The sequence below is a fragment of the Plectropomus leopardus genome, chromosome 15 (genome assembly GCF_008729295.1).
Source record: "Plectropomus leopardus isolate mb chromosome 15, YSFRI_Pleo_2.0, whole genome shotgun sequence".
NCBI classification, from domain to species: domain Eukaryota; kingdom Metazoa; phylum Chordata; class Actinopteri; order Perciformes; family Serranidae; genus Plectropomus; species Plectropomus leopardus.
In genome coordinates, this window is record NC_056477.1 from 12,000,840 (window position 1) to 12,025,907 (window position 25,068).

Consider the following 25,068-nt stretch of genomic DNA (forward strand, 5'->3'; position numbering starts at 1 on the left):
TGCAACATGACAGTTATCCCAATGGCTTCCATTATTTCCTGTAAAAAAAATTACTTGCAGTGCAATATTTTTGTACAATACTACCAAGATACTGCACTATTAAAATTACTACATACTGTGTTTTGTAATATTAGTAGGAATAGTCTAGTAGTGAGCTATTAAGACATCAACAGTGACTGTGATAAGTAAATTCCCTTTCTTTTTCATTCTCTCATTTCCTCTCTGTGTTTTCATTTTTCTTCTCCCTCCCCATGTCTGTCTCTCTCTCCCTCTCTCTCTTCATCCCCCGTCTTTGCTCTCCTGTTTTGATTTTCTCTCTTTTCTCTCTCTGCTCTTGTGTGGGCCAAAGCAGCAGCAGCTTAGAACAAGTTTCCACTTCACCTATCAGGCCATCTATGTCTCGAAAGTGAGAGAGCAGGGCAAGCATTGCCATGTGAGGAATACCGTTATCTGGCACAGCAAATGCAAAGTAAATAGAGGTTCGAAATAAGACAAAAATCGTTTGCAGGTGATAAACATACCAAAGAAACCATTCTTAGATTGCTTTAAACAGGTTTTTAGCCACGCGAGCCGCTTGGTACTATTTTTATTTTACCAGAAAGTCCCATTGAGATCAAAAATCTCTTTTACAAGAGAGACCTGGCCAAGGTAGCAGCCACACAAAATCACAACATACAACATAAAAAACACAAAAATTATTAATTTTGCTCTTATATCATGCTCTTAATTTCATCAGTGAATATAAAATTTTCTAGTATTTGATAATTTGGAGATTATTTCATGCCCTACTTTCATGAATTTTTGGACAGCAGTGTTGGTCTGTGTATAATATCTCAGCAGCTATTGGATGATTTGCCATGAAATTTGGTACAGACATTAAAATCCTGATCAAGATAAAATGTAAAAACTTTAGTTGTTCCTTAAAACTTCATTTACCATCAGGTCGGCATTTAAAAATTATCAAATACTTTGGTTTATGACCAAATATCTGAAAAATAATGACATTACCATCAGCGTCAGCTGGGTTTTGTGTTTAGTGCCATTCTTAAATAAAAGATAATTAATTGTAACACCTGCTAAACATCAGCATGTTAGCAAGCATCTTCATTATAATACAAATATTTTCTCTACAGATCACTAAAAAGCAGTGCTGCTGGAGCGGTGCTCTGCGTCTTGGCTTTACATCCAAAGACCCATCAAGGATCAACCCAGACACTCTCCCGAAGTACGCCTGCCCCGACCTCGTCTCCCAGAGCGGCTTCTGGGCAAAAGCCTTGCCAGAGGAGCTCTCCAACGAGGGAAACGTCATCGCCTTCTGGGTGGACAAGAAGGGCCGGGTGTTTTACCGCATCAATGACTCCAGCCCAATGCTGTTCTTCAGCGGGGTGCAAGTCTCGGAGCCTCTGTGGGCTCTCATAGACGTCTACGGCCTCACCAGGGGGGTCCAGCTGCTCGGTGAGTCATGCATGAAGACCCAAGTGTTTGAATTGTGAACTTAACCCTAATTTGTTTGGGGGTTTTAGGTCTAAGAGATTTTTATCCATGCCAGCGATGTGACTCCAGGGAGGGCAATGTTGATGTGTCAGTCCGTTAGCTCAGACTTAAATATCTCAACAACTATTGGATGGATTTCCGTGAGATACGGTACAGACATTAGTGGTCTACAGAGGAAAAATCCTAATGACTGCAGTGGTCCTCTGAATTTTAATATGTCCGCTCAATACCTGCTAAACTAATAGAGTGGCCCAAGAAAGAGTCCTACAATCCAGAAGTGAAATTTTAGCTTTCCCAGTTCCCTTGTCTCAAAGTCTTTCCTTTTTTTTTTTTTTTTAAATTAGTTTTTGGTTAGATTCCTAAAAAGAGGTCTACAGTTAATACATGCGTAAGAGACTTTCAACCTAAAATATGTCAGTCTATCCCCCGTTGGTGAATTTTGAAACTTTTATGTGTCTTAAAAAAGTGATTGCTAACAAGTGGGTAAATGAGACTATGGAATGCTGTCACTCAGCGTGGTGGCAATGCCAAGTTATGCAACAGTAGTGCAGTTCATTTATAGTCTGATGTTGAGCATTTTACTTCTGAAAGTTTTGGCTTCGAAAATGTATAAAAGTAGTGTTCATTTGTGAAGATTATCTTTCTGAACAAAATAGAAGTGGAAGTATCATAAACTTTTGTTTGCCACTGAGCTGATGTACTGCAATAATCCAAAATCCAATGGAAAAATCCCAGAGACTTTTCGACAAGGGACCCAGGGCAGAACTTCTGCCAACAGAAAAACATCATCTCTGGAGCATCCTATGACATTCCCATCGGCCTCAGCAGTAGTTTGTGCTTAGAGATAAGCATGTGTAGCATGCTAAGCTACAATGGTAAACATGACAAACATCATACAGCTACCCATCATCCAGTATGTTTATATTAGGTCTAGCTATGGTTATAGCTCAATAAGGGCCATTTAGTTGGACCACTGGCCTTGCCCCAGTATACAGGCACTTGGTTGTTCTTCCCGGCTTTCTTCTTCGAATTTATGCTGTTTGATTTTTGGCTCAAAGCCCAGCACGGGGACTATGGAGCAAGCGCAGAAAGCCTAGGCGAGTTCAGGTCCTATTGAGGTGTATACATGAAAGAGTACATCGACCCCCAACTACATTATCAAGGTGTTAGTCCGACTTCCAGAAATTCAACTTAGTATGATTTCAGTGGGGCTAACATGTTCACATATATTTTTTAATGCCAGTATTGGTCGGACTTACACAATAATTTGACTTTTTCTAACATCATGTAAACATACAGACTGTGTCAACATGCACATTAGCATTTAGCTCAAATCACCACTCTGCCAAAGTACACAGACCTCACAGAGTCTTGTTACAATAATGCTTCACCACTGGAAACCATTCTGCAGCTGATGTTTTGTTTGCTCAGTGTGAGTGGTTAAAAGGTGATGTTACATACAGCTGCTCCACTTTTCCCACACTCAGCAAATAGCCCAGTGGAAAAAGATGGTGGGAGATTAGGTAGATTGTATAGTTACCACGGTTGTTAGTATCAAAGAAATTTCCCTGAAGGGAGGATTTCTGAAATCCATTCTAACAAGTTCTCTGTGCTGTTTAAAGGGTCATTACATCAAAGAAATTAAAAGCAAACAGGTCCTCCCCAATCATTAACAGCAGTTTTTCACCGCACTGAAGTATGTCTGGATTGTAGATTGAGATGCATTTATGAAACACATCATGCATCAAAAACAGCTGTCTCCTATTTTATAAAACAAGACAAAACTATGCAAAATAGATAAATAGGAATCCTTGTGGACGCCTCAGTACTTATTTATAACCATTTCCACGAATCGCGCTGCCTCTCTCCAAAGAATCGAGGCTGTCATCGCTGTTAATAAAAATAGAAGAGGCTCCCGTATTGTGTAGATAGTGCCATTTAACCTCATTTCTCGCGGTGTGGTTGACAGCGAGAAGCGTGCTATCTTGTGATGGGTTGTTTGGTATCCAGCGCCAGAGTGCCACTATCTGGGGTTCACTGGCCCCTTGGTGCTGACCAGCACACAGCTCTTGTCGGAGAACAAGAGGAGTGTGTTGGTCATCCCAAGAGGACAGACGAAGAAGAGAGATGATGTCAGGTAATGACATGTCTGGGGTGTTTTTTCCAAGACAATCAAACCAGAGGAATGTCTCACTCTATGGATCGGAGTCTGAATTGGACTACAGTCACTCCTAAGATGTTGAAATGAAAGGTCTGTTCACGAAAAAGTATAGTATAATAACAGGATTTTATATTTTATAATCAAAATCAAGACTTCCTGCATTGTATAGTCTTAGTTGATGTAATTTTTCCCTGTGAATGAGGTCAGCAGCCGTAAATCCCTCTGTTTCTACTCCGGTTTTCCCACATTGATCACTTTTATCTCCACATTGATGGCTTAAACCCGAAAGCCTCGGCCCTCAGTCAGCTGAAGGATCACTTGGCTATCAGCTTTCCTCTATAGCCCGAGAGCGTCACTACTGGAGAGCATGGTATATCTCAAAGGCCCAGTATTGTCTCGGCAGTTGGCTGCAGTTCAGCAAACACTTTAGTCTTTGAAATATGGGCGTACACATCAAAGTCTGGTGCTGTGAACTGGCACATGTGCGAATTTTCCTTCAACAGAAGGGTGCATTTTGATTCTTAATGATGCTTACACTCGGGTCTGAAATTAATGCTGCACCAGCTGATAAACTGAGCCAAATTTCACCTGTTGTGGGCTTGTTATCACACAATCTTTCCAGGTGGGAGTTACCGATCTGCTGCAAGTTGTTTTTCTTTTACAGGAGACAAATGGAGCGTGGAGCTGTGAATGAGCTCTGCGGAGTGGAGAGAATGGCTTGGTTGGGTGACCTTGATTTGGCTTTCGAGATAAATGTGAAAGATGGTAAAAGTATGAGAGAAAATGAGTTGTGATAAACCTGTTGGCTTAAGTGATACAGATTGTTGTGTCAGTGAGATAATGTGCTAAAAAAGCTTTCGGTTTATTAAAAGGGCACTCCACCAATCACACACATGAAGATCAGTTTCCTTGTCACTAAGAGGACTGCTAAGTCTGTGAGACAGTTGTATAACGTGTTCTGTGGCTTTGAATGGAGCTCTCTGAAGAAGTACTTGAACGATTTATCAATAGCATTGCATTATTGTTACTGATGGACTCATGATGGACAGTTTGAAAAAACAAGGATCAAAATCAATGCAGTAGATTCAGAGGCATCGTCTTACTTATTCCATGCATTCTTCTTCCTTTTCAAATCCTGGCGCCTACATTACCCACAATGCAAATCATCTGCCAACAGGTATGGTTTTGTTCAAGCGGCAACCTCCAGGGCTGAAAAATGAGTTCCTCAAATGGCCACTTGTTGCTGGCTCCAAAACAGAGTAAATCCCTTTAGAAACCCATCTTAGACTGCCAAACCTTTTATAAAACTGTTTGCAGCCTGGTCCAAAAAAATTGGTTTTGGTCTCTAAAGCTAATTTCTCAGTCTATGATGACTGTACTAGGGGTGAAATTTTTAAAACTTACCCATTATGGGTTGGTTTTTTTGTTGCTAATGCTTAAAGTTACGCATAATAAAAGGCCTGGCCACTTGGAGTGACAGGCTGTCTGCGGGGGTGTCACTACAGCCTATGAGTCAGATCTGCCCCTCGCTCCAACACAGCTTGCCCCTTTCAATGCTCAAAAACACCAAAACAATGGGTGACTTCCTGATAACATAGCTGCTATCTTCAAGCAGAGATAAGTAGCAGACTAATGAGGTCTGCTGGTAAGCTCACTTGTTTCTTACTTCACAATAGTGATCATAAAAGGTACTATTGAGTTGCATCATGGGGGCTGTAGGATTAATTTCTAGAGTTACACCCAAACTTGTGACTAAAAGTCAGGATATTGTGACATCTGCTTCCTTTGATTTTGACTTTTTTTAAAAAAAAATCTTTCTCATGAGTCTTAACGTCAAGAAAGCTTAATTGCTGGAGTTCCCCTTTGAGTTTAGAAAAGTAGGAAAAACAGGCCTTCCCCAAAACATTTAACCAATGTTTCTCTAAACTGAACCATTCTTGTGATGTGACCTCATTCCCCAGCTGACATCAGCTGCAGCTCAGACCAATCAGTCGCCACTCTCCTTTATTTTAGGACCTGTATAGTGAGCATAACTGCATATCATTTTTGAGAATAGCTTCCTCGCCTTTAATATTTCATGGATTAATTATGAAAGTGTCCCTGCTCACATGTCAGCACACATTACCCCAAGTGTCACACTTTTTCTGCGGGCCGCCACCTGAGTATAAACGTCTACTGGAGACAATGTTACAGGCACAGTGCATCTTTGCTATTAAGCCTTTTGGTGGTTTGATTATTTTGTTTTTCTTATAGTTTCTGTGATCCTTCCTGGGGCAAATATTTCTCTAATGCCAGCATCTCTAAAATTATTGCTGAACCCATGATAAAAAAAAAATACATAAAAGTTGACATTTTGAAGATGTTTTTCAGTCAGCAGCAGTGACTGACTATGAAAATGATCCACTTTAGCAGGGCTACAGTCAAAATTCTGTTTTTGCTTTTAGCAGGGGGATAATCTGCATCAAACACTGTTGTGTCTGCTTGATCTTTTACAGCCTCACACACTGTATTAAGGAATTCATCAAGGCTGCTATCCATTGCTGCCTTTTCCCTTCTCTCATTGCAGCCTGCTGCCAAACAGCTTTCCTGCCATCAGGTCTTATTCTGATGTTTAAGGATCTTTTCAAGAGCGGTGTTGTTTCCTCTTTGAGCTTTTATCAAGGGAGTGCAGTTCAGTAGCTAGCCACCCATGCAACGAGTCAAAGGTGATCCTGAGATCAGTGAGACAGCTTGAAAGCTGAGATGGTGTTGCGTAAGAGAGGAAGCTAAATTAATCTGCTGAAATCAAACTGAGCCTCGGGGGTTGTCCTGACCAACAATGCTGCCCATGCAATTTAAGAAAGATCTGTTACATCACCACACTTGTCCTACTCACGCAGCTATCAATAAAGACTAAAGTGCCTTGCTTGGGTTTGGTACAGAACGGCCTGTGCTACGCTGAGACACATTAGCTCCTGAAGGCACCAACAAAAGGTTACCTCAAGTGTAAAACACTGTATGTCTCAAGCAACATGACAGTTTTCACAAATGCCTCTATTTACTGCATTTCTCTCAGCACTATATGAGAAACCTGGCTTTAGGTACAACTTTATGAAACAAAAACACTATTTCTAAACATATATTTTACAAAGTTTGATAGATAACTTTTCAGCTTTGAGTTTTATCTAGTTTGTTGCAGAAGCTCCAGAAAAATCAGGTCACAAATAACTTGCAAGTGTTTTCAGTTTCATTTCCCCAAAGCGAGACACATATGGGAATGCCATATCTTTCTGCAGTCAAAAAAGTTCCCTTTACACATGTACGGCTGCGGTCTTAACAGAATGTGTTTGTTTATGGGACGACTCCCGAGAGACCACACAGCATCCACCGTTTTGTACAGGTATGATGGATTCCTTCCAAGTTAGATAAGCGCAGCGAGTCAAAGGCATCTTTTGATGGATGCAAGATGCTCTACTGGGGGTTTGTTTACTCGAGGTAGATGAGTCACTTAATCACTGACAGACTGGTAGTGATCCGTGAGACCGGCGTCGGCTAACATCATCTGCAACCTGTCTCTCTAGTCATTAGAGAAGAATCCAAAATGGCTGCCAGACTGTCAAGAGGCTGCATGCATCTCAGGTGATTAAGAGGAGGGTGCTGACATCAATCATGTCTGTACATGGCATTGCAATGCATTAGGCCTGTAGTGCATCTTGGAGGGGGAAACCTCGTGCTGTATGCTTTTCATGCTCACTAACATCCTGAGAGACATCACTAATGTTAACACCTCAGGGGACAGAAGGAGCTGTTTTGAAATAAGAACCCGCTGTTTGAATACAGTTTGCATAATGTAGATTTTTTGTCGTGTTAATGGAATGGCTTTATAGATGGAAATGCCTATCTGCTGGTTTCTATCAACAAAATTAGGATTGATTTCAATGAAAATTTGCACAGATATTCATGGTCTCCAGAGGTTGTATCTGTATGATTCTGGTGCTTCCCTGATTTTTTATGTAGCTCCACAGTCATGGTTCCCAGATTAAAATTTATTCCATCTCCTGTTATTTTCTGTAGCGCCACCATGTGGTTTTGTCTGAAATGTCAACTGTTGGACAGATTTCCATGAAATATGGTGAAATGTGTTCCCTCTCATCTAGCAACATTAGCCCAAAATTTCAATTTTTCCAATACTTTGGTGTGTGACAAAATGCCTGCAAACTGATTACATTCCTGTTTGGCTTGTCACAGTAATTTGCTACATTTACGACTTATTGAGGACTGTAAAAAGCAAGTCATGTCAAGGTCATGTCCATATACTGATATTGTCCTTGTGTCTATATAAATGACTGTTGTCATAAAAACGTCACAAACAGTTTAGCCAACATGTTGCCAAAAATAGACAGCTGGGTTTCCCCAACCATTATGACATTTGGGCACAGCGCCAAGGCGGTTTTTCACAGCATTAAAGCCTAATGAACAGAAAAAGAAACTTAACCACACATTTGATATTCCCTTCAGGTTGTGCTGCTTTTTTACACTCATTTGCTCTCTGTCGGACTTTCCCTGTGGGCGGGGTTTAGCTCACACACACAAACACACACTTATTTTTGTCTTATTTATTTAAGCTTTCTTCACATTCACGTCAAATGGCTACATTTTTTTAAGTTAGTTTGTTACTCTTTGAAAATGCGTTTGTGCAACATAATGCTATTAATATATCAGTGGCATAAAATGATCTTAAAATGACATTAATATAATGTTTTGCAAATATTTTTAAGAAAATAAAGCGTCCACCAAAAGCAGTTATCTTGACCTAATTCCCACCAGCCTCAGCTGTACGCTGTGTTTAGTGCTACTCAGCAAATCTTAGCATGCTAACAGGATAAACTAAAATGGTCAGCATTAGGGCTGCAACTATAGATTATGTTCATTATTAATGAGTCTGTAATCTCCTAAACCTTAAGGAAGGAAAATTGCTCACCAGAAAGTCTAAATATCCAGTGAAATGAGATAAAGAAAAGTAGGGAAAAAATCCAATAATCTAGAAGCTGAAACTGGAGAATAGTTGGCATTTATCCTTGAAATAAATTAAAGTTGACTGTTTTTCTGTCCAACAGCTAATCAATTAATGGACTTATTATTTCAGCTATAACCGGCATGTTAGCATGCTGACACTGGCATTTATCTCAAGTACGGCCTCACAGAGCTGCTAACATAGCTGTAGACACATGGTCATGTTTTAAATTCATTGGAACACATTTGCAATATTTAACCATGTCCCATAAAGGCATAGGTTTTGTTTCAATATTAGGGGGTTCACTCAGAAAACCATGGGTTGGAGGTCCTCTTCCAGACAGTTTTAAGTTTCAAAGATTTAATTTCCTGCATTTTGATGATTTTATTTGCACCAATTTGTGTTTTTTGCATTAATTTCTGGTACAAATGTGCAAATTTTTGTCAAAACAAAAGTTCTCTGCTACTTTCATGTTTTTATTGGGGAGTGCAAATGCACCTTCTAAATACTGATATCTAAATACGTGCCCCCTGTGTCCCCCCGAAATCTACACCTATGTCTGAAACCATTGTAAAATCTTATCATCATGTTATCATGATGTTATATTCATTTACATCAAAACTGTTCCTTAGCAGTCAAAGATCACTGCACCTGTGACTCATACCTGTTTTGTCAACAGATGAAGAGATAGCGTGTAAATGCTGAAAAGCTCTGTGCTGCACAAACATGTTGAAGTCTGAACCTGATTGTGCTGTACTTTCCTTTCTTTGTGTCTATTTTTGTCTCTCAGTGCGCCTAACCCTCACACTCACTTGCCACAGATCTAACTTATTGTTTCACTTGTCAACATAGATTATGTGGCGTTTCACAGGTTTTGATTTGTGTTTGAAATGGTTTTAAATTTAGAGAGAGGTCAGATAGGTGCAGCCTGACACAAGTGTCCAGAAATACAGCGCCGGGTGAGCCTGCTGACAATGCAGGATGAAAAACAAAATGTGGGCTGGAAAGTATTAGATGCAAGTGAAACTCTAAATTTAGTGTTATCTCTAATGAGATATCCACTGTGAAGGCGAGGCTCTTACCTGTTTCTACGAGCCTTCATAAAAGAGCTGAGCTACACTTTTTTGTTAATTCTGATTGATGAAGACACACGATAGGCCCAAAGGGTCCGATTACCCCAAAGTACTGCGAAAGGATGTTGTATTAATACGTTTGATTTCTGGTCTGCTGCTTAAAGCCAAATCCTCCAAAAACAATAAGCTGGAAATTCGGCATGATAATAACAATATGCAAAGTCATCTGTCAAAAGTCAGCTTCCAGCCAAAGGCAAACAGCAGACAGTGAGGGAGAAAGGCAAAGAGGGATGTTAAATGTCTCCACATTATAAACATTTAGTAATTTCCTTGAGCTGAATTCTTTTGGCAGAATTAGACTAAAATCATGAATCATACTTATAGCCTGTCGCTCTTTTTTTCTCTCTTGCTCTGTCTGTATGCTGATCACACCAATAAATCATGTGAAAAGTGATCCTTTTTTTCCCCCAAGGGGCTAGACATGTAAACCTGATTACAGTCGCATTAAGATTTTGCAAGACCCTGTCCTGAGTTCTCCTCTTTTGGAAATTACTGAAGCCTAACACTTGTGTTCAGGTCAGCAGAACCAGTTAGATCCATGTTGATACCTTTTTTGGGTAAAAATCATAAGGCTGGAAATGATTGTGGTCCTAGGCTGTGGTAACCTTGTCCATTTCTAAGTAAGTACATCGTCCTTCTTAGCTTTCCCACCATGTTTGATACTGAAGCTCTAACTGAGCTCCTCGGCACGCAGCCAATCACAAGTCACAGATACCTTCCCAAGGGCAGCATTAACATAGCTTGTACGTGCTAAAGCTAACAATTTTTGTATCTACACTATATTGCACTCACATTCATTCTGATAAAAATAAGTGTGCTCAAAATGCCAACATTTTATGCTATAATGAAATGCTTTTTGAGTGTCTTCCTCCACAATGTAGCACTTTATTAGCATTTTTTTAATTGTAAGAGTGACTTTCAAATTTGTAATTGCTGGAAGTAGCTTCAACTTGATTGGCATCTGCAGCTGTACACTTAGCACTATATCCTGATAAGAGATACATAATTATAGTGCATGAGTCAGCTTTTTCATATACTAACTGCCAAAACAATATACTACAAGGATTAGAGTGTAGTATTTATACTTGGTGTTGCATTGCGATGCTAGATAACCTAGATAACCTAAATTCCAGTGCAAAGGCACATTAGTGTAGGCCCTTGTTTATTAAATTTATTCCTAGATGAGCTCGCTATGATACAAAGCTGCAACATCAACAATTGTTTAAGATAAAACACATTGTGGAGGCAGGATTTCAGGTTGGGAGCTCATGGATATGTAGCTTGGCCATGAAAACATAAGAGAAGAGAAGATCTTCGTCCCAAAATTTGAAACATTCACAGCAACTGATGATAGCAGTTCACCTTGCCCAAGATAATAAGCCTTCTTAATCTGCAGTACATTGGCTGTAATCAGCAAGAGAAACACGTTGGATGAAGGCAACCATGGTAACGGTGCCTCTGAGGCTGGTGTGAGTCAAGAGCGGAGCAAAGCGCCAAGAAATGACTTGAAAAAATAAATAAGAGATTCACAGACTCAGTGAAATATTGTAGGAGAACTGTCTTTGCTAAAAGAAACAAACTAAAGCCACATACAGTTCATGGTGACTTTTGAATGGGTGAATACTCAGGGGCCTGATCCATGCCGTCTCACCGCAGTTGACCCTAGAAAATCAAAACAATGAGCTGAAAGAAGCTAAAATCCTCCACAAAGCTCAGTGGAGCTGCAGAAATGGGCGATGATTATCTGTGGCCTCGTATACACTTCACGGTGGCCATGTGTACATGTGTAAAACTTTGCCCTCATTCTGACAAAATACAGTAATCCTTCTAAGCAGTTCCTACATAATCTGACTCCAAACTTATCGCATAGTGCCGCTCTGTCCGGACCTTCTGCATCAACCACGTTTTAGGTATCCTTGTGCGTCAGCTGTTTATGCTCTGGGATGCCGTTACGGTGATGTCAACAAATGCATGTGGTGGGATGACGTCATGGTGGGATGATGTCATGGTGGGATGACGCAGACCGTTACTGTGATGTCAACAACTGCACATGTGCTGGGATATAGCGGCACTGTCCCTATGTTTACACAACAGCACGGACTGTCACAGCACCAAAGTCACAAATGGTTTTGGCAAAAGAAGCACATGGTTAAGTGTAGAAAACAAACACACACACACACACACACACACACACACACACACAGACACACACACACACACACACACAGACACACACACACACACACACGGACAGCAAGCTCCTGCATGAAAGATGGTTGTTTCGTCCGGCTGCGTTGTCATGTGCTTTGCATGGGGAAGCGCCCGCTGTAATTCGGCAGTTCTGCCAGTGTACAATAGCAACGCCACCGCTTCTGTCTGAGCACGTTATCATCTGACGCGTCCATGCGTGGTGCATGTGTACGCAGAAGGTGGCTTTTTGCATTACACTCGCATGCCGAGAGCACTGACAGAGTGGCACTATTTGACGAGTTTGGAATGAGAACAGGTTGGCAGTTCACATGGCTGATGAAAAGGAATATTCCATCAATATTCCTGTTTACATGCAGCAGTGCATACTCCAAAACGTGCCCTAACATGTAGTTTATCATGTCAAAATATGAAAAGCAGAACTGCCGTTGCTTGTGCTATCTTACTTCTCTGCATCGGAACAGGATTAATTTTTTCACCAGTGGCAGACTTGTTAGTCAGTGCAAACACGACCATCTTTTATTATGTCAACCACCTTCTTGTAAAGGTTGGCATTGCAATATTTGCGCATAGCCAAAAACCTGATGATATCCAAGTCTCAATGTTTAAAAATAGGTGTGCTTCTCCTTGTGACCAGAAATGTGGGCTTTTCTCTTGGCCATTAATCTGTCCCACACAGCCTTGCAAAATGTTGGCGAGTTGGTTTGTGTATAACGTATCCATGACAACAAACAGAGCAGACAGTAAACAGGCAAGAGGCCGTGTGTCGCAAACTGTGGTAAAAAACCCCAATTGAGACGCATATTGCAAATGTACTATATACATGTCAACAAAGGCAGATGATGACACAGTGGGCCCAGACGCACTTAATCTTTCACAGACATGAAAAAATATAAATATTTCTTTTCAACTCAGCCTCAGTTTCAAAATAAAAGCCCTCTGACAGAATTCCTGTAATTGTTGACATAAAGATTTGTGTTGCGATGTCAGCATATCCCACTCTCAGTAAGAAAATGCTATTTTGGGAATAAGGCCTAATTCAGAATATCCAAATGGGATATGCTGTTTAAACAGCCTGTGTCAAATTCAGATTATTGTCTTATTTAAAACAGTTGTGGAATAATGCTGTGCATGTAAATGTATTCACGGTTATTTGACCCATTGCTCATGTTAAAAAGTAGATTATAGCCACTTTAAGTGTAACTCAATTTGCTCAGTTCTCATGGTTTTAATGTTATGACCAAAAAAGTTGAAAGCTGAATACAGGCTTCTTGTCCCCATTTCAAATGCCATGGTCCTTTTTTATTTTCCTATATTTCTCCTCGTCATCATATCTGAAGTAAAGTCATTCTGTCAGACAGTTGGTTACAATGAAATTAGAGGCCTGGTATAAACTAAAATGTCCTTTGACCTAACATCTGCCAGCACGTACACATCAGGATTAAGGTCTATGTATTTGTGTGAGCTCTGTTTCAAGTGATCTCAGTGCTTGGAATTTATTTGATTTGTTCAACCAAAATAAATGCCGCTGGACAGGCTATTGTGCCTCAGCTGGGATTTAATCGGCCCAGATGGAATCGAACAGATTTGTGGAGAAATCAAAATAGAAATCGTAATGGAGCCTGTCAGGTCTGGATCCATGGGAGCCGGGTTGTACAGGGGGAAGCCTTCGGAGAGGAAGCTAATCACTTTCAGATGACCAGAGTCGAGTCCCAGTGAAGACGAGAATGTGTTTGGTGGATTCTGTGTGTATTTAGTCTCCATCTGTGCAGGTTTCATAGAGGTTGTTTTTACCAAAACAATGAGATCTATAACTGGAAAAATGTGTTTGTGATCATATGAAAACACTAAAGACTCCTCGTCAACCAACAGACACTCCAAAGGCTCATTTATACTCCCTTTACATAAGAAAATAGATACGTCCATTACAGATATGTGAAGGTCACTACCCTCATACTTCTACGTGTCCTTTATGACAGCAAAGATACAGCCAGTAGATGTCCCTAGAGGACAGAGTCAAAGGTTTCACACCACAAAAAAATGAGTCAACGATGGAAGACACACCGTTATAGACGTGGTGGTCTGTGAGGCTGATAAATACATCCCAACATGTAGAATGAGAACTATTTTCAATACATTACTTATTTGTTCCATTCCACTATTTTTAAAATGTCTTCGTCATCTCCTATGGTTGTATGTCGCTTGAACGACACTACACTGTCCCCAGTGATAATGCTTTGTTTTGTCCACATCTGTAAGCTATCAGAAACGGTGCAATAATATGGATGAAATCAATGCAAAGTATGGACTGAGGGCCCTGTCCAATCTGTAGTAGTATTGCTATTTTGTCTGTTTCCGTAAGCTTTCAGAAAACATGCAGACAAAAATCAATGCAAAATACAGACAACAGGCTCAGTCACAACAGTCTGACAGTTTTGCCTGTAACTGTAAGACAGTAAGGACAGGAGGCAATGTCCAATCTCTGATGGTACAGCTCCATTTTGTCCATATCTGTGAGCGTTAAGAAAACAAGCACAAATGCAGACAAAAAAAACAAAAGGAACAGAAAGAATGTTCTGTCTCCGCTGGTACGTTTTGTCTGTTTCTGCAAGATTTCAGAAAATGCACAAATACAGACAAAATCAACGCAAAGTACAGACATTGGGCTGTGTGCGATCTCTGACAGTAGTGCTGTGTTTTGTCTGTATTTGTATAAGCTTTCAGAAAAAGTGCACAAATATGGACGCAATCAACACAAAGTAATGACAAAAGGCTCTGTCCGATTTCCATACGTGTTGCTCTGTTTTGACCGTATCCCTAATCTTTCGGAACACATGCAAAAATACAGACAAAATCAACCCAAAGCACGGAAAGAACACTCTCCATGTCCATATACGTATCTAATGTTGAGCATAAATGAACTTTAAGGCTCTGAGGATAGTCAAGAAAAGTATTTGGTTGAAAAAGGACTCAGATCTGTGTGACAGTACATGGTGTTTTATGCACAAAGAGACACTTTAGTAAGCTTTTATCTGCCCTCGGAAACACTGTGCCCTTGTGACATCCCTGAAGTGCTGAGCATCGCTTTCACTGCAGCAGTTTGTCACCACTCTTTCCACGATCGCTGTCCAAAACTCAGAAACATCTGGCACTAAACCAGAGCCTTGACTTGATCCCTTAAAAACGCCACACATGTGGCTCCTATTGCACGCGGCATCTCAGATACTCAAACTGTTGGGCTTCTCCCGGTGTATCTATATCATAGCACCCTTTTAGCTCCTCCTGCTTTACACAAACTTGTGCCGTTATCTAGACCGGGATACCACTCCTTAAAAGCTCATCAATGCAGATTTTCCCCAGGAGCCTGCTCTCTTTTTTTTCTTTGATAAGTGAAAGCCCTTCCCTCTCCTTTTTGGGACACAACACCCTCCCCCGCGCAGCCTCCTTTCTCATGACAGATGACTTCACTCACTCATTCTAGACAGAGCCCAGGATAGCCCCCCTAGGCATGCATACTTAGGGCAAATCCCCAAACACACACATGCATGCATGCACACAATTGGTGTAGCTGACCTTGTGTAGGGGTTGCAGCCTCACTAAAGCCCCCAAAAGCCTCCTAATCCTTTTCCACCAGGCCAAGGAATCAACTGAACCCTCCCTTCTCTATTCAGTACCGTGCCATTGTCTGACCGAGCACTGTTCAAGACTAAAAAAGGCATAAATAAAAACTGACTTGAATGATTCAGATCAAAAACGACTGTACTGTGATACAGGCAGGCCTCTATGAAATGCATTTTTAAGATGAGGTGGAGCCAGGCTGTATGTGTTGGCAGTGTCAACGGGTTTTTAACGGCAATACGTTTGTCGTCATTTTGGCATGTGTTCCCTGTGAAACAGGATGCCAGTTTTTCAGTTATATCCTGAACATCCCTGTTTGCCAACATCACCTTTACTTTCCAGGAACTGGTTTTTCCGGATTGTGTTTCGTCTTTCTTTCCCTGAAGATTATGGCTTGTTTGAAAAGGTAAACCTAAAACAGGTAGAGGGATTTTTTCACAGGTGTGTGTTTGGGATGGGTGTGTTCACCACATCCACAAAGCACAGAAATTCCTCCATAATGCTCTACCAAGTTTCTGACTTTTTTCTCACGGCTACAATGCTTGATAAAAAGCCGAAGCTAACAGGTCAGCCATTGACCCTGCCGAACAGTGTCAGTCTGGTATGTGTTCTTCTATTTAATCAGAGCTTTCCTCCTGAGATTGAGTAGCCTGAGCCGTTAAACGACCACTTAATTTAACATGGACAATTTCAGCACTTGATCACGTCTGTATTGTTTTGCTGCCCGTATAAAAAGTGCTATTCAAGTTTTCAGTTTCAAGGACCTGAACTTAAAATTGAATACAATCACCATTATGTTCACTGCATTCCATTTTAAAACCACTGGAGCCTCGCCAAATGTTAAAAGTACGTTCGCTAAGCTGAAGTGAATTTTCTGTGAGGGCCCGTGCTTAATTTCCTAACGTAATTCTGAGGACAAAAGACAAGACTGCACCTGTCTTTGTATGAGTGACATTTTAATGAGTGAGCAGTCTGAGAGGAGGAGTTGGCTCCTTATCAAGAGTAAAAAGACTGAGTATTTACACCCCAGCGACAAAAAGATGAAAAGATTGCTGTCTGAATATCTCAATTCAGTGCAGCCCCCCCAACCCCCTTTTTTGTTTGTTTATTTTTGGTCAGATGTACCTCTGCAGACCCACACGAACCCCAGCTCCCCTTCACCACTCCTGGTACAAATGTGTTTGAGTATAATAAACTGGATCCTTTTTTGTTTTTTGATCTATCTATTTTAACCATTTATTCATTACTTTTAGCCATTAACTTAAAGGAATACATTACCCCACAAATAACCATTTGTATATTAGTTATTCACCATTGAATAACGTTACATCAAATTTGTGAAGAAAACTGTTTTTCTCGCATGACTCCAGAGAGCGAAGTATCCAAAAACGCCAAAACTTGTTGATTAATTGAAGTTAAAGGGGCCACATTGAACAGCAGCAAAACTAGATCGATATATCTGTTTACAAACTTACACAACTCGTGCAGTATAATCCAAGTCTCATTTATCCAGCTGTATGCTCAGTAATTCCCAAACACATGTATTTTGGCTAAAACCTAGTATTTAAAACTGAAATGAAAGTGAAACTTATCTATGTTCTCGTGAAAGCCATTTTACCTCACTGAACATTGGAGCTGCTGGCCTACCACTGCCAAGATTGCTTCTTTGTTTGTGTTATTGTGTGACTTGTTGATGGGGCTAGTTTGGATTCAACATAGTGACACAATAACACAAACAAACTTCTGATTGAGTCTGTGTTATACCAGCACCTCTCATGTTCAGTGAGGTAAAATTACCGTCTTTGTCCATTGAGTGTGGCTTTAAAGAAAGCATAGAAAAGTTTTACTTGTAGTTCAGTTTTTGCAAAAATGCATGTGTTTGGGAAATACGTAGCAGACGACTGGATAAATGACACTTGCATTATACTGCATGAGTTGTGTGAGAGTTTGTAAATGTTTTGATATAGTTATGCTTTTGTAAAATGTGACCCCTTTTACTCAAATTCATCAAGAATTGTCTTCCTTTTTTTTTTTTTTTTTATAACTTTTTGTTCACAATGGAGGCAGTTCTCTTCACATATTCACATGGAGTTAGTAACTGATACAAATGGTAGTTTTAGAGGTGAAATATTCCTGTCACCAATTAGCCATTTCGTGGAGCTATTTCAACCATGTTTAGTTACAGTTTGAACATCTGTGCTTACTTATTAATGGTTTCACACTTTTAAAGCTGACTGTATGTGTACATTTTAATCAAATCGTTATTTCCATATTATCAAATAGGTTGAGCACACAATCGTTGCATATAACTCCTGCAGTAGAAGTATCCTGTTGGGGTATCAGTCTTATTATATAAAAAGTATGGACAGGTTGAAAAGGACTGTTGCAGCCACGTCTCTGCTACGTTTGTATGTTTGTTATGCAAGCAGCTCTTTACCCCTTTTTATGCAACTACCCTATGAATGTTGGTGTACACACATAAACACATGTTCATCACAGGGCACGGAAGATAAACATAGCGTATTGTGCATTTCAAGCCATGTAATCTCACCGTGTGACTTGATGCTTTTCATACTTGTCAGGTGTTTCATGTGTGAAATTCTTCCCCAGACTCTTTTGAGACCAAACCGAGGAAGAGATCATACATATTTATTTGGCTCACGTCTTTATCTTTTATTGTTTTTGTCATCTTTTATCTTTTGTACATCTTGTTTTTCTGCAATAGGTAGCTCCCTAATAAAGTTGCTATTCTCCTCACAGCTTGTTTTGACTGCTACGGCACTCTCAAAAACAGAAACTGTGAACCGCGGGAAACCGTAACAGCAAGAATAGAATTTATCTCTTATAGCCTAAAGTCGGCTAACTTTGCCTTGAAGATGATAAGGCAGCTAATAATAAGAGCCTCATGCTTGGTTGTGGACACTCTTGACTGAGGAAGTAATTAAGTTCAAGCAGTTTATCAGTGGCTGGCCGGAGATGTGCTGTCTTTTTGTGATAAAGAGGAGCTGGTGAGGTATGCCCTCTCTCTCTCTCTCAAGTGTCCACCCCACCCGATTTTTCATCCTCTCCTCCTCTGTCGCACTCATCCACTTCCCAAAGGGGAAGCCCGAAGCAGGCCGGGGCTGTGAGCCACACAACTCAGCCATCATGTCATTCATCCCTCGGTCTGTCCCTCCTCGCTCTCCTCAAATGTCCAATCAGGCTAATTTTAGCCCCTGTCGGAGGGCCGTGTTAAATTTGGCAGCATGTCCCTAAGCGTGCCACGATGCAGATCCGTTTGTACCGACCATGTACACGGAAAGACACACGCTCTCTCTGTTTTCTTTTTTGCAACGATGTTCCCATGTGGCTTCTAGTTTACAGTGAGCAGAATTAGGATAGGAAGGGCTATTTGTGAGAGCCACAGAGGGACATGTGATATGGTTTTTGGGATGCCTTTCCCTTTCAATGATCGGAAAAAAGCTGCTTTTAGCATCCAGACACATAACTTAAAATGTTAACAGAGCACAGAGGTAGAATACAGGACATCAAGTCTCTGCTGCTGACACAGTTTGTTATGGAAACAGCTCAGACTCATTACAGCTGACACTCACTGTATACTGTACATAAACGTTTAGTCCTCCACAAACTCCGAAAACAAACTGCTAAAGCTTTTTTACAAATACAATGTTCATAATATTATCTGAACACATTATGCTCTCGATTGTGACAACATTCCAGAAGAAGAGTGAAAACAGTTTTTTCATACACTGGTCAAGAAAATGTATGAAATGCACATTTAGGTGTCTATTTTAGTTTAGATTTCAGCCTACGTATGTTCTCGAAATTTATATACAAATTTAATTAGATGTCACATTTGTATATATAAACAAAATTTCTGAAAACTTGTAATACAAAACAAATCTGTCTGAATGTAAATAATCAACTGGGAAAGTCACATGGTGACATAGTGAATTTTTAGTTTTTTATTTTTGGTCTAAAAATGTAAAAAGCATGCCAAAAAAGATATTTTTTATGGCTGTTGACAGTACATTCTGATTTAGGGAGTGATAAAAAGAGATATCCCAAATTTCCTCTGTTAAAACATTTGATTCAAACATGATCACAAAATGAAACAAGAATTTCGAGCATGTTTTTATCCAGTTTTCAGAAGTTTGTTTTAGAAATGTCTGATAATTAGATGATGCCTTTTTTGCATACTTAAACATACAAACTGCAGAAAACTTGTAACATAAAAAATAATTTTCTTACTTTGAGTAATCAACTGGGGAAGTTTTATGGTGATATCTATCAGTTGAAATTTTTACCCTAGTGTTTCATTTTGGCCCCAAAATAGTATGGAATTAAACAATATACATATATAAAGGTTGTTTCCTCTTTTTCTAATAACATAGTGGAAATTTGATTTTTTTAAAAAGGCTGTTGACAGTGATAAAAATAGATATCCCAAATCCCAAGGATAGAAACCTTTACCTCTAATGTGTCAACAAAATGAAACAAGAATATTTAATCTGGTTTCATCCAGAGATGTGTGCAAATCAGTGCGTAATTTGCACAATTTAACATAAAATTTCAGAAAACTTGTCATAAAAAAATGTCTCACTGTGAGTAATCATCTGGGGAAGTCTCATGCTGATATACATAAGTTTTTTTTTTTACCCTCTTCACTTTAAGAATAAGAAATGTGATAAGAAAATGTGGCTCATGATCAGAGGACTCTTAGCTCAAACACAGCAGAGCTTTATTGTCTTTCAGTGGCTTCATGCGCCTCTCTTATCCCTCCACATTACATAATGCTGTTACATCTCTTTTACTGTGATGGAGCCACTTGCCTGCAGCTACAGCATGCCCCAACTTAAAGCCCTGATATGTTTCTAAGTATGTAAACATTGATGTATTTGTTCATATTGTTGAGCCTCAGCACAGAGAGTGCATCAGAATGAATATGTTATAAAGCAGAGAAGCTGCAGGGCACCATTTGTTTATAGTGACAGGTATGATGAATGAACAGTGCACAGACGGTGAATGTAAAACAAACCAGTGTTGTAAAATGGGGACATGCAGAATACTAAGTGGGTACGTAAATTTAATTTGGTTCTGTGGATACTTGGAGAGACAGTAAATGGAGATTTTAGTGACTGTATTAGCTGCAGACGTTGTATGTTGGTTCAGATTGAATTTTCTCTTCGAAACGCCACAAACAAGCAATTATATAACATCCCTGTGTGTGTGTGTGTGTGTGTGTTTTTTCCACAGACAGCGAGATGGTCCCCCTGGACTGCCTGCGTCCTCGTTCTTTTGCTGCCGCCCACCGGGCTTCCATTCAGAGAAACGGTGATGACCCTCGCCTTTCCATCAGCCTGTGTGACCTGAGCCTGCAGCAGCAGGAGACGCAGCTGGAGGAAGATGATGAGGAAGAAGAACGGCTACAGCGCTTGAGCTCCGCCTCCTGCCATGTTCCCCAAAACTCTCAAAACTCACAGCAGTGCTCACTGCTGCCGAGCCATCTGGACAACGACCTGCACTTCCACTCGGTGCACGGCGTCCATGTTACTGTGCTGGATAAGCACACGGTGGCGCGGCTGGATCACCGCAGTGACGAGAGGACCCTGGTGTTCACCAGCCGGCCGACGCGCTGCTCAGAGACTGTGTTTGTGAAGGTTAAGGCTGGTGTCACGCGGCCTGGGTCTCTCTCTTATGGTGTGACGTCATGTGACCCGGCCAGCCTGAGGCCCAGTGACCTCCCATCCAACCCTGAGTCCTTGGTTGACCGCAAGGAATTCTGGGCCGTGTGCCGGGTGGCGGTGCCGCTCCACAGTGGAGATATTTTGGGGTTTGTGGTGAACGCAGAAGGGGAGTTCATGATGAGCCATAACGGCATCAGTGCAGGGATGCAGCTGTGTGTCGATAACTCCAGGCCACTCTGGATGTTCTACGGTCTGCACGGCACCATCACACAACTCAGGATCTTAGGTACGCTCACTTCACCTCAGACTGTGTGTATTAAAAGTTCTTTATGATACTCAAAGTGCCGAAAAAACTACATTTGAAAAACTCAACAGCATCATCTCTTTCCAGAAATCATGACCCATTTTTATAATCCACAGACCTTGTTATGAGCAATTTCATGTAGGAACTATTTTCTTTCAACTTAGCTACAACCGCAAACTGTATCACTGAGCAGAAAGAAGCATGTACTGTCAGCCTGTCCAGCACCAGTAAGCTGGCTAATGTTACAGCTCAACAGCTCGTACATGTTTCCGTCTGCAAGGTGATACAGTTGGTGGTAGGGCTGCACAATTGTCAAAAATATTATAGAAAATTAAGTGCAATATTCAAATCCCAGGAGATGCACTATTTTATATTAAAAATTAAGCATCATGGTGCTACAGAGCTCCCACAGCTTTCAAATCATATTCCTGATGTAAGAAAACATGATTGATGAGTACAGACGGGAGCAAAAATATCATCATCATCATTTTTATATTCTTTTCTAGTGAAAATAAAATGCAAAAATGACCACTAACTAATACTGTGAAATGTTACAGTGGCAATATCTGTAAAAAAAATGGCAAAATGATCTTTTTTGCACAATATGTAGTCTTAGTTGGCATTGTAATTTGGTAGAAAGAAAATAGTTCCCACATGAAACTGCTCACAACAAGATCTGTGGATTATTCTGAGTAACTGAGTCATGATTTCTGGGAACAGGCATTGCTGTTGAGTTTTTTAAATGTAATTTTTGGCACTTTGAGCACAACAAGCCAAGTGCCATCTAGTTCTATTATGATGCTGAGGAGTCAGACATCTCTACGGCCGATATCTCCAACTCTTGGCAACTCACACCAAAACAATCTAGATAGCTAAATAGCACTACAGGTTAGAAGGAACAATATGTATTTTTGATTTGGGGGGGAACTGTCCCTTTAGTTCAGTTTGGGAAAGCAAATGTAACTGTGTTTATAAAAGGTCAACAATCAGGAGAAAAGGGAACTTTGCAAAATAAGGGACTTAATCATTGTTATTATTCCTTCAGAAAACATCTCGTTCTCAAACTAATTTGCTAAATTTTAGACATTTCCACCGCTTTCTTATTTCTTTCTGGAGTCAGGTGTGATGTTCACCATGTACTTGGACTGTGGGAGAAAACCCACGACTCAAAGCCAAAGAGCCAAACAAAGATTTCAGCCTAAAGAAAAGTACCCGCACAGTTTCCTATTAGCGTTAGTTTTGGCAATAGTTTGAATATTTAAACAAATGAGGGTTGAAGGGATTCAGGCATGTTCCTTTTTTTTTTTTTTTTTTTTTTTTAAACAGGATTTCATTTGTAACTTTCCATTCAGAAGATAATGCAGTCTGTGATCCTTGAATAACCTTTGGTAGCTGAATTCTCACTCAGCCGACTCATGAAATAGTTTCCCCCTCCGTTGCTGTCTGGGCTGCTCTCTTGACTTTTTATCAACTCATATATCTCTTGGGAATTTACATTCTATCCCCCGCAGTTTGCATATGAATGTTAACGTTGTATCTGCAGCTGAACAGAATTTCTGTCGGTGGCATTTGAGTCTGTCAGATTTCACACAATGATAACACGACGTTACCTGAAGTTAATCACGACTCTGGCTCTGTGGATGTGGGACTGCATGCACACTTCAGGACTGTTTGACTCAAAAGGAGCAGAATAAGAACATATAATGGCTAACAAGTTCAGGAGCTGTTGAAAATGCTGGTTTAAAGGCTTAGTTAAGCTTTTTTTTTTTTTAAGTGCACAGGGTACTTATCCATAGTCAATATATCTCAAACAGTAGATGTCAGTCAGCATGCCCCTAGTTTGGAGAAGCACGCAGGAGTCCGACTGCTGTGATGGATCAGCAAAAAAAGCCATCTTTTAGCCATCTTAAAAAAAAATACATTTTAGTTTAACTGTACACTGTACTGAGAGTATTTTTGCTGCCTCAACTTAGAGTCAGCAGGTGATTTTCAATGGAAAATAAAACTGTCATATTGTTCTCTTCAATTTATTCATTATTTTAGGGGGGACTTCTGGTGGCCAAAATACATTTTGCTGCTGACCCTCATTCACAGCAGTGCATTAGCTTTCGTGTCAGACTCTGGCCTGCGTGCGTCTCCAAACAAGGCATGTCTACTGACGTCTACCATAATACACTGACTAAGGACAAGTACCTCATACAACTCTCCTTCAAAAGGATCCAAACAATCCCTTTAATGACAACACATACCGCGCAAAAGCTGTGGTGCTGATCACAGGTGGAGGGTATGCTTTTGGTGATGTCTAGTTTTCTGGTTTTACGTTTGTTTGCTTTCAGTCCTCAGATTCTATTAATGTTTATATGCTTCAGGACATATTCTTTGTATGTTGCAGCAGTTTTCAGAGTTTGGAGAATTTAAAAAGTCTCTGATATGGCTTATTTTCTAGGACATTTAACACAGCACACATCTTCAGCAAAGAGGTAAATAAGCTTCACCACATTTTCTGCAAATCCAATTTAAGTTTGAAATATTTAGTATGACTCACTCGGTTTTTAAGAGTCCTGCACTTAAAGGATTTTAAATTCTCTATTTTTCATAAGATGGGGCTCTGGCGTTGCTTGGACTTAGTGTATTATAATGTGACTGTGAAATACTGCAGAGTGCAGCAACTGGGAGTGCTTTTGATTTGTTTACAGGCATCTTAATTCTTTGAAAACAATCTCGCTCCCCCCCGTGTCGTCTTCTGGCTAAGCTGATGATGACTCTGTCCCAGCAGGTTAGCCTTCTTTTCATAGGAAATGGATAATTAGGAGGTTCTTAGAAACGTAATAAATATTTTCAAAAAAAGCATTTTTGTTTTAGAATTTGTTTCAATTTTCTGATAATTCATTTCTGGATTACAGTCTGTGCTTTCCTCTCTTTCATGTAGTCAGTCAGACCAGGGCTGAGGAGGTTATTTCTGTCTTGCGTGGGCTCCCAGCAGCCAGCATTATGTATCAGGAGGGGGCCCATGATAGCTCCTTATGATGCCCTCCATATGCATTATTAAAATGTAATTGCATGGAGGTTTGAGATGCTGCATTTTCCACCCACAGCTCGTTCCCTGAACACTGGTCCGCCAATCGTCTCTTCCTTTTTTCCCCGTGCATTTTATACCCCCCCTCTCCGCTTTCTACTGATTCTTTGGGGTACGAGCGTTCTTTGAGTCATTACCCACTCCAGCTGTGGGGAGTGCATTTGTGACGTCTCTGCTCACCCACTCGCGGCAGCCGCATGCCACGAGTTGCCATGGAAACATCTAGCCACTGAGGCAAGTGACAGTTTGTCATGGCTGGGTGTTGTCGAGCCTGTGAAGTGGAACAGATGGGAGTCTGTTGCTCACACATGGTCACTTTGTCTGTGTTATCTTTATAATGTCATGAGATATGAAGAATCAATAATGACCTTCAGTAGTCGAGTATTTCCTCATA

General features: G+C 40.5%; 1 protein-coding gene across 1 annotated transcript in view; it reads left to right on the forward strand.

Moving 5' to 3' along the window:
• LOC121954727 (E3 ubiquitin-protein ligase NEURL1-like) overlaps positions 1-25,068 on the forward strand; it is a 43,528-nt gene that overhangs the window by 8,744 nt on the left and 9,716 nt on the right. The window contains exons 3-4 of the mRNA XM_042502409.1: positions 1,134-1,455; positions 20,864-21,580. Coding sequence (XP_042358343.1) covers positions 1,134-1,455; positions 20,864-21,580 — 1,039 coding nt within the window. The remainder of the gene's footprint in view (positions 1-1,133; positions 1,456-20,863; positions 21,581-25,068) is intronic.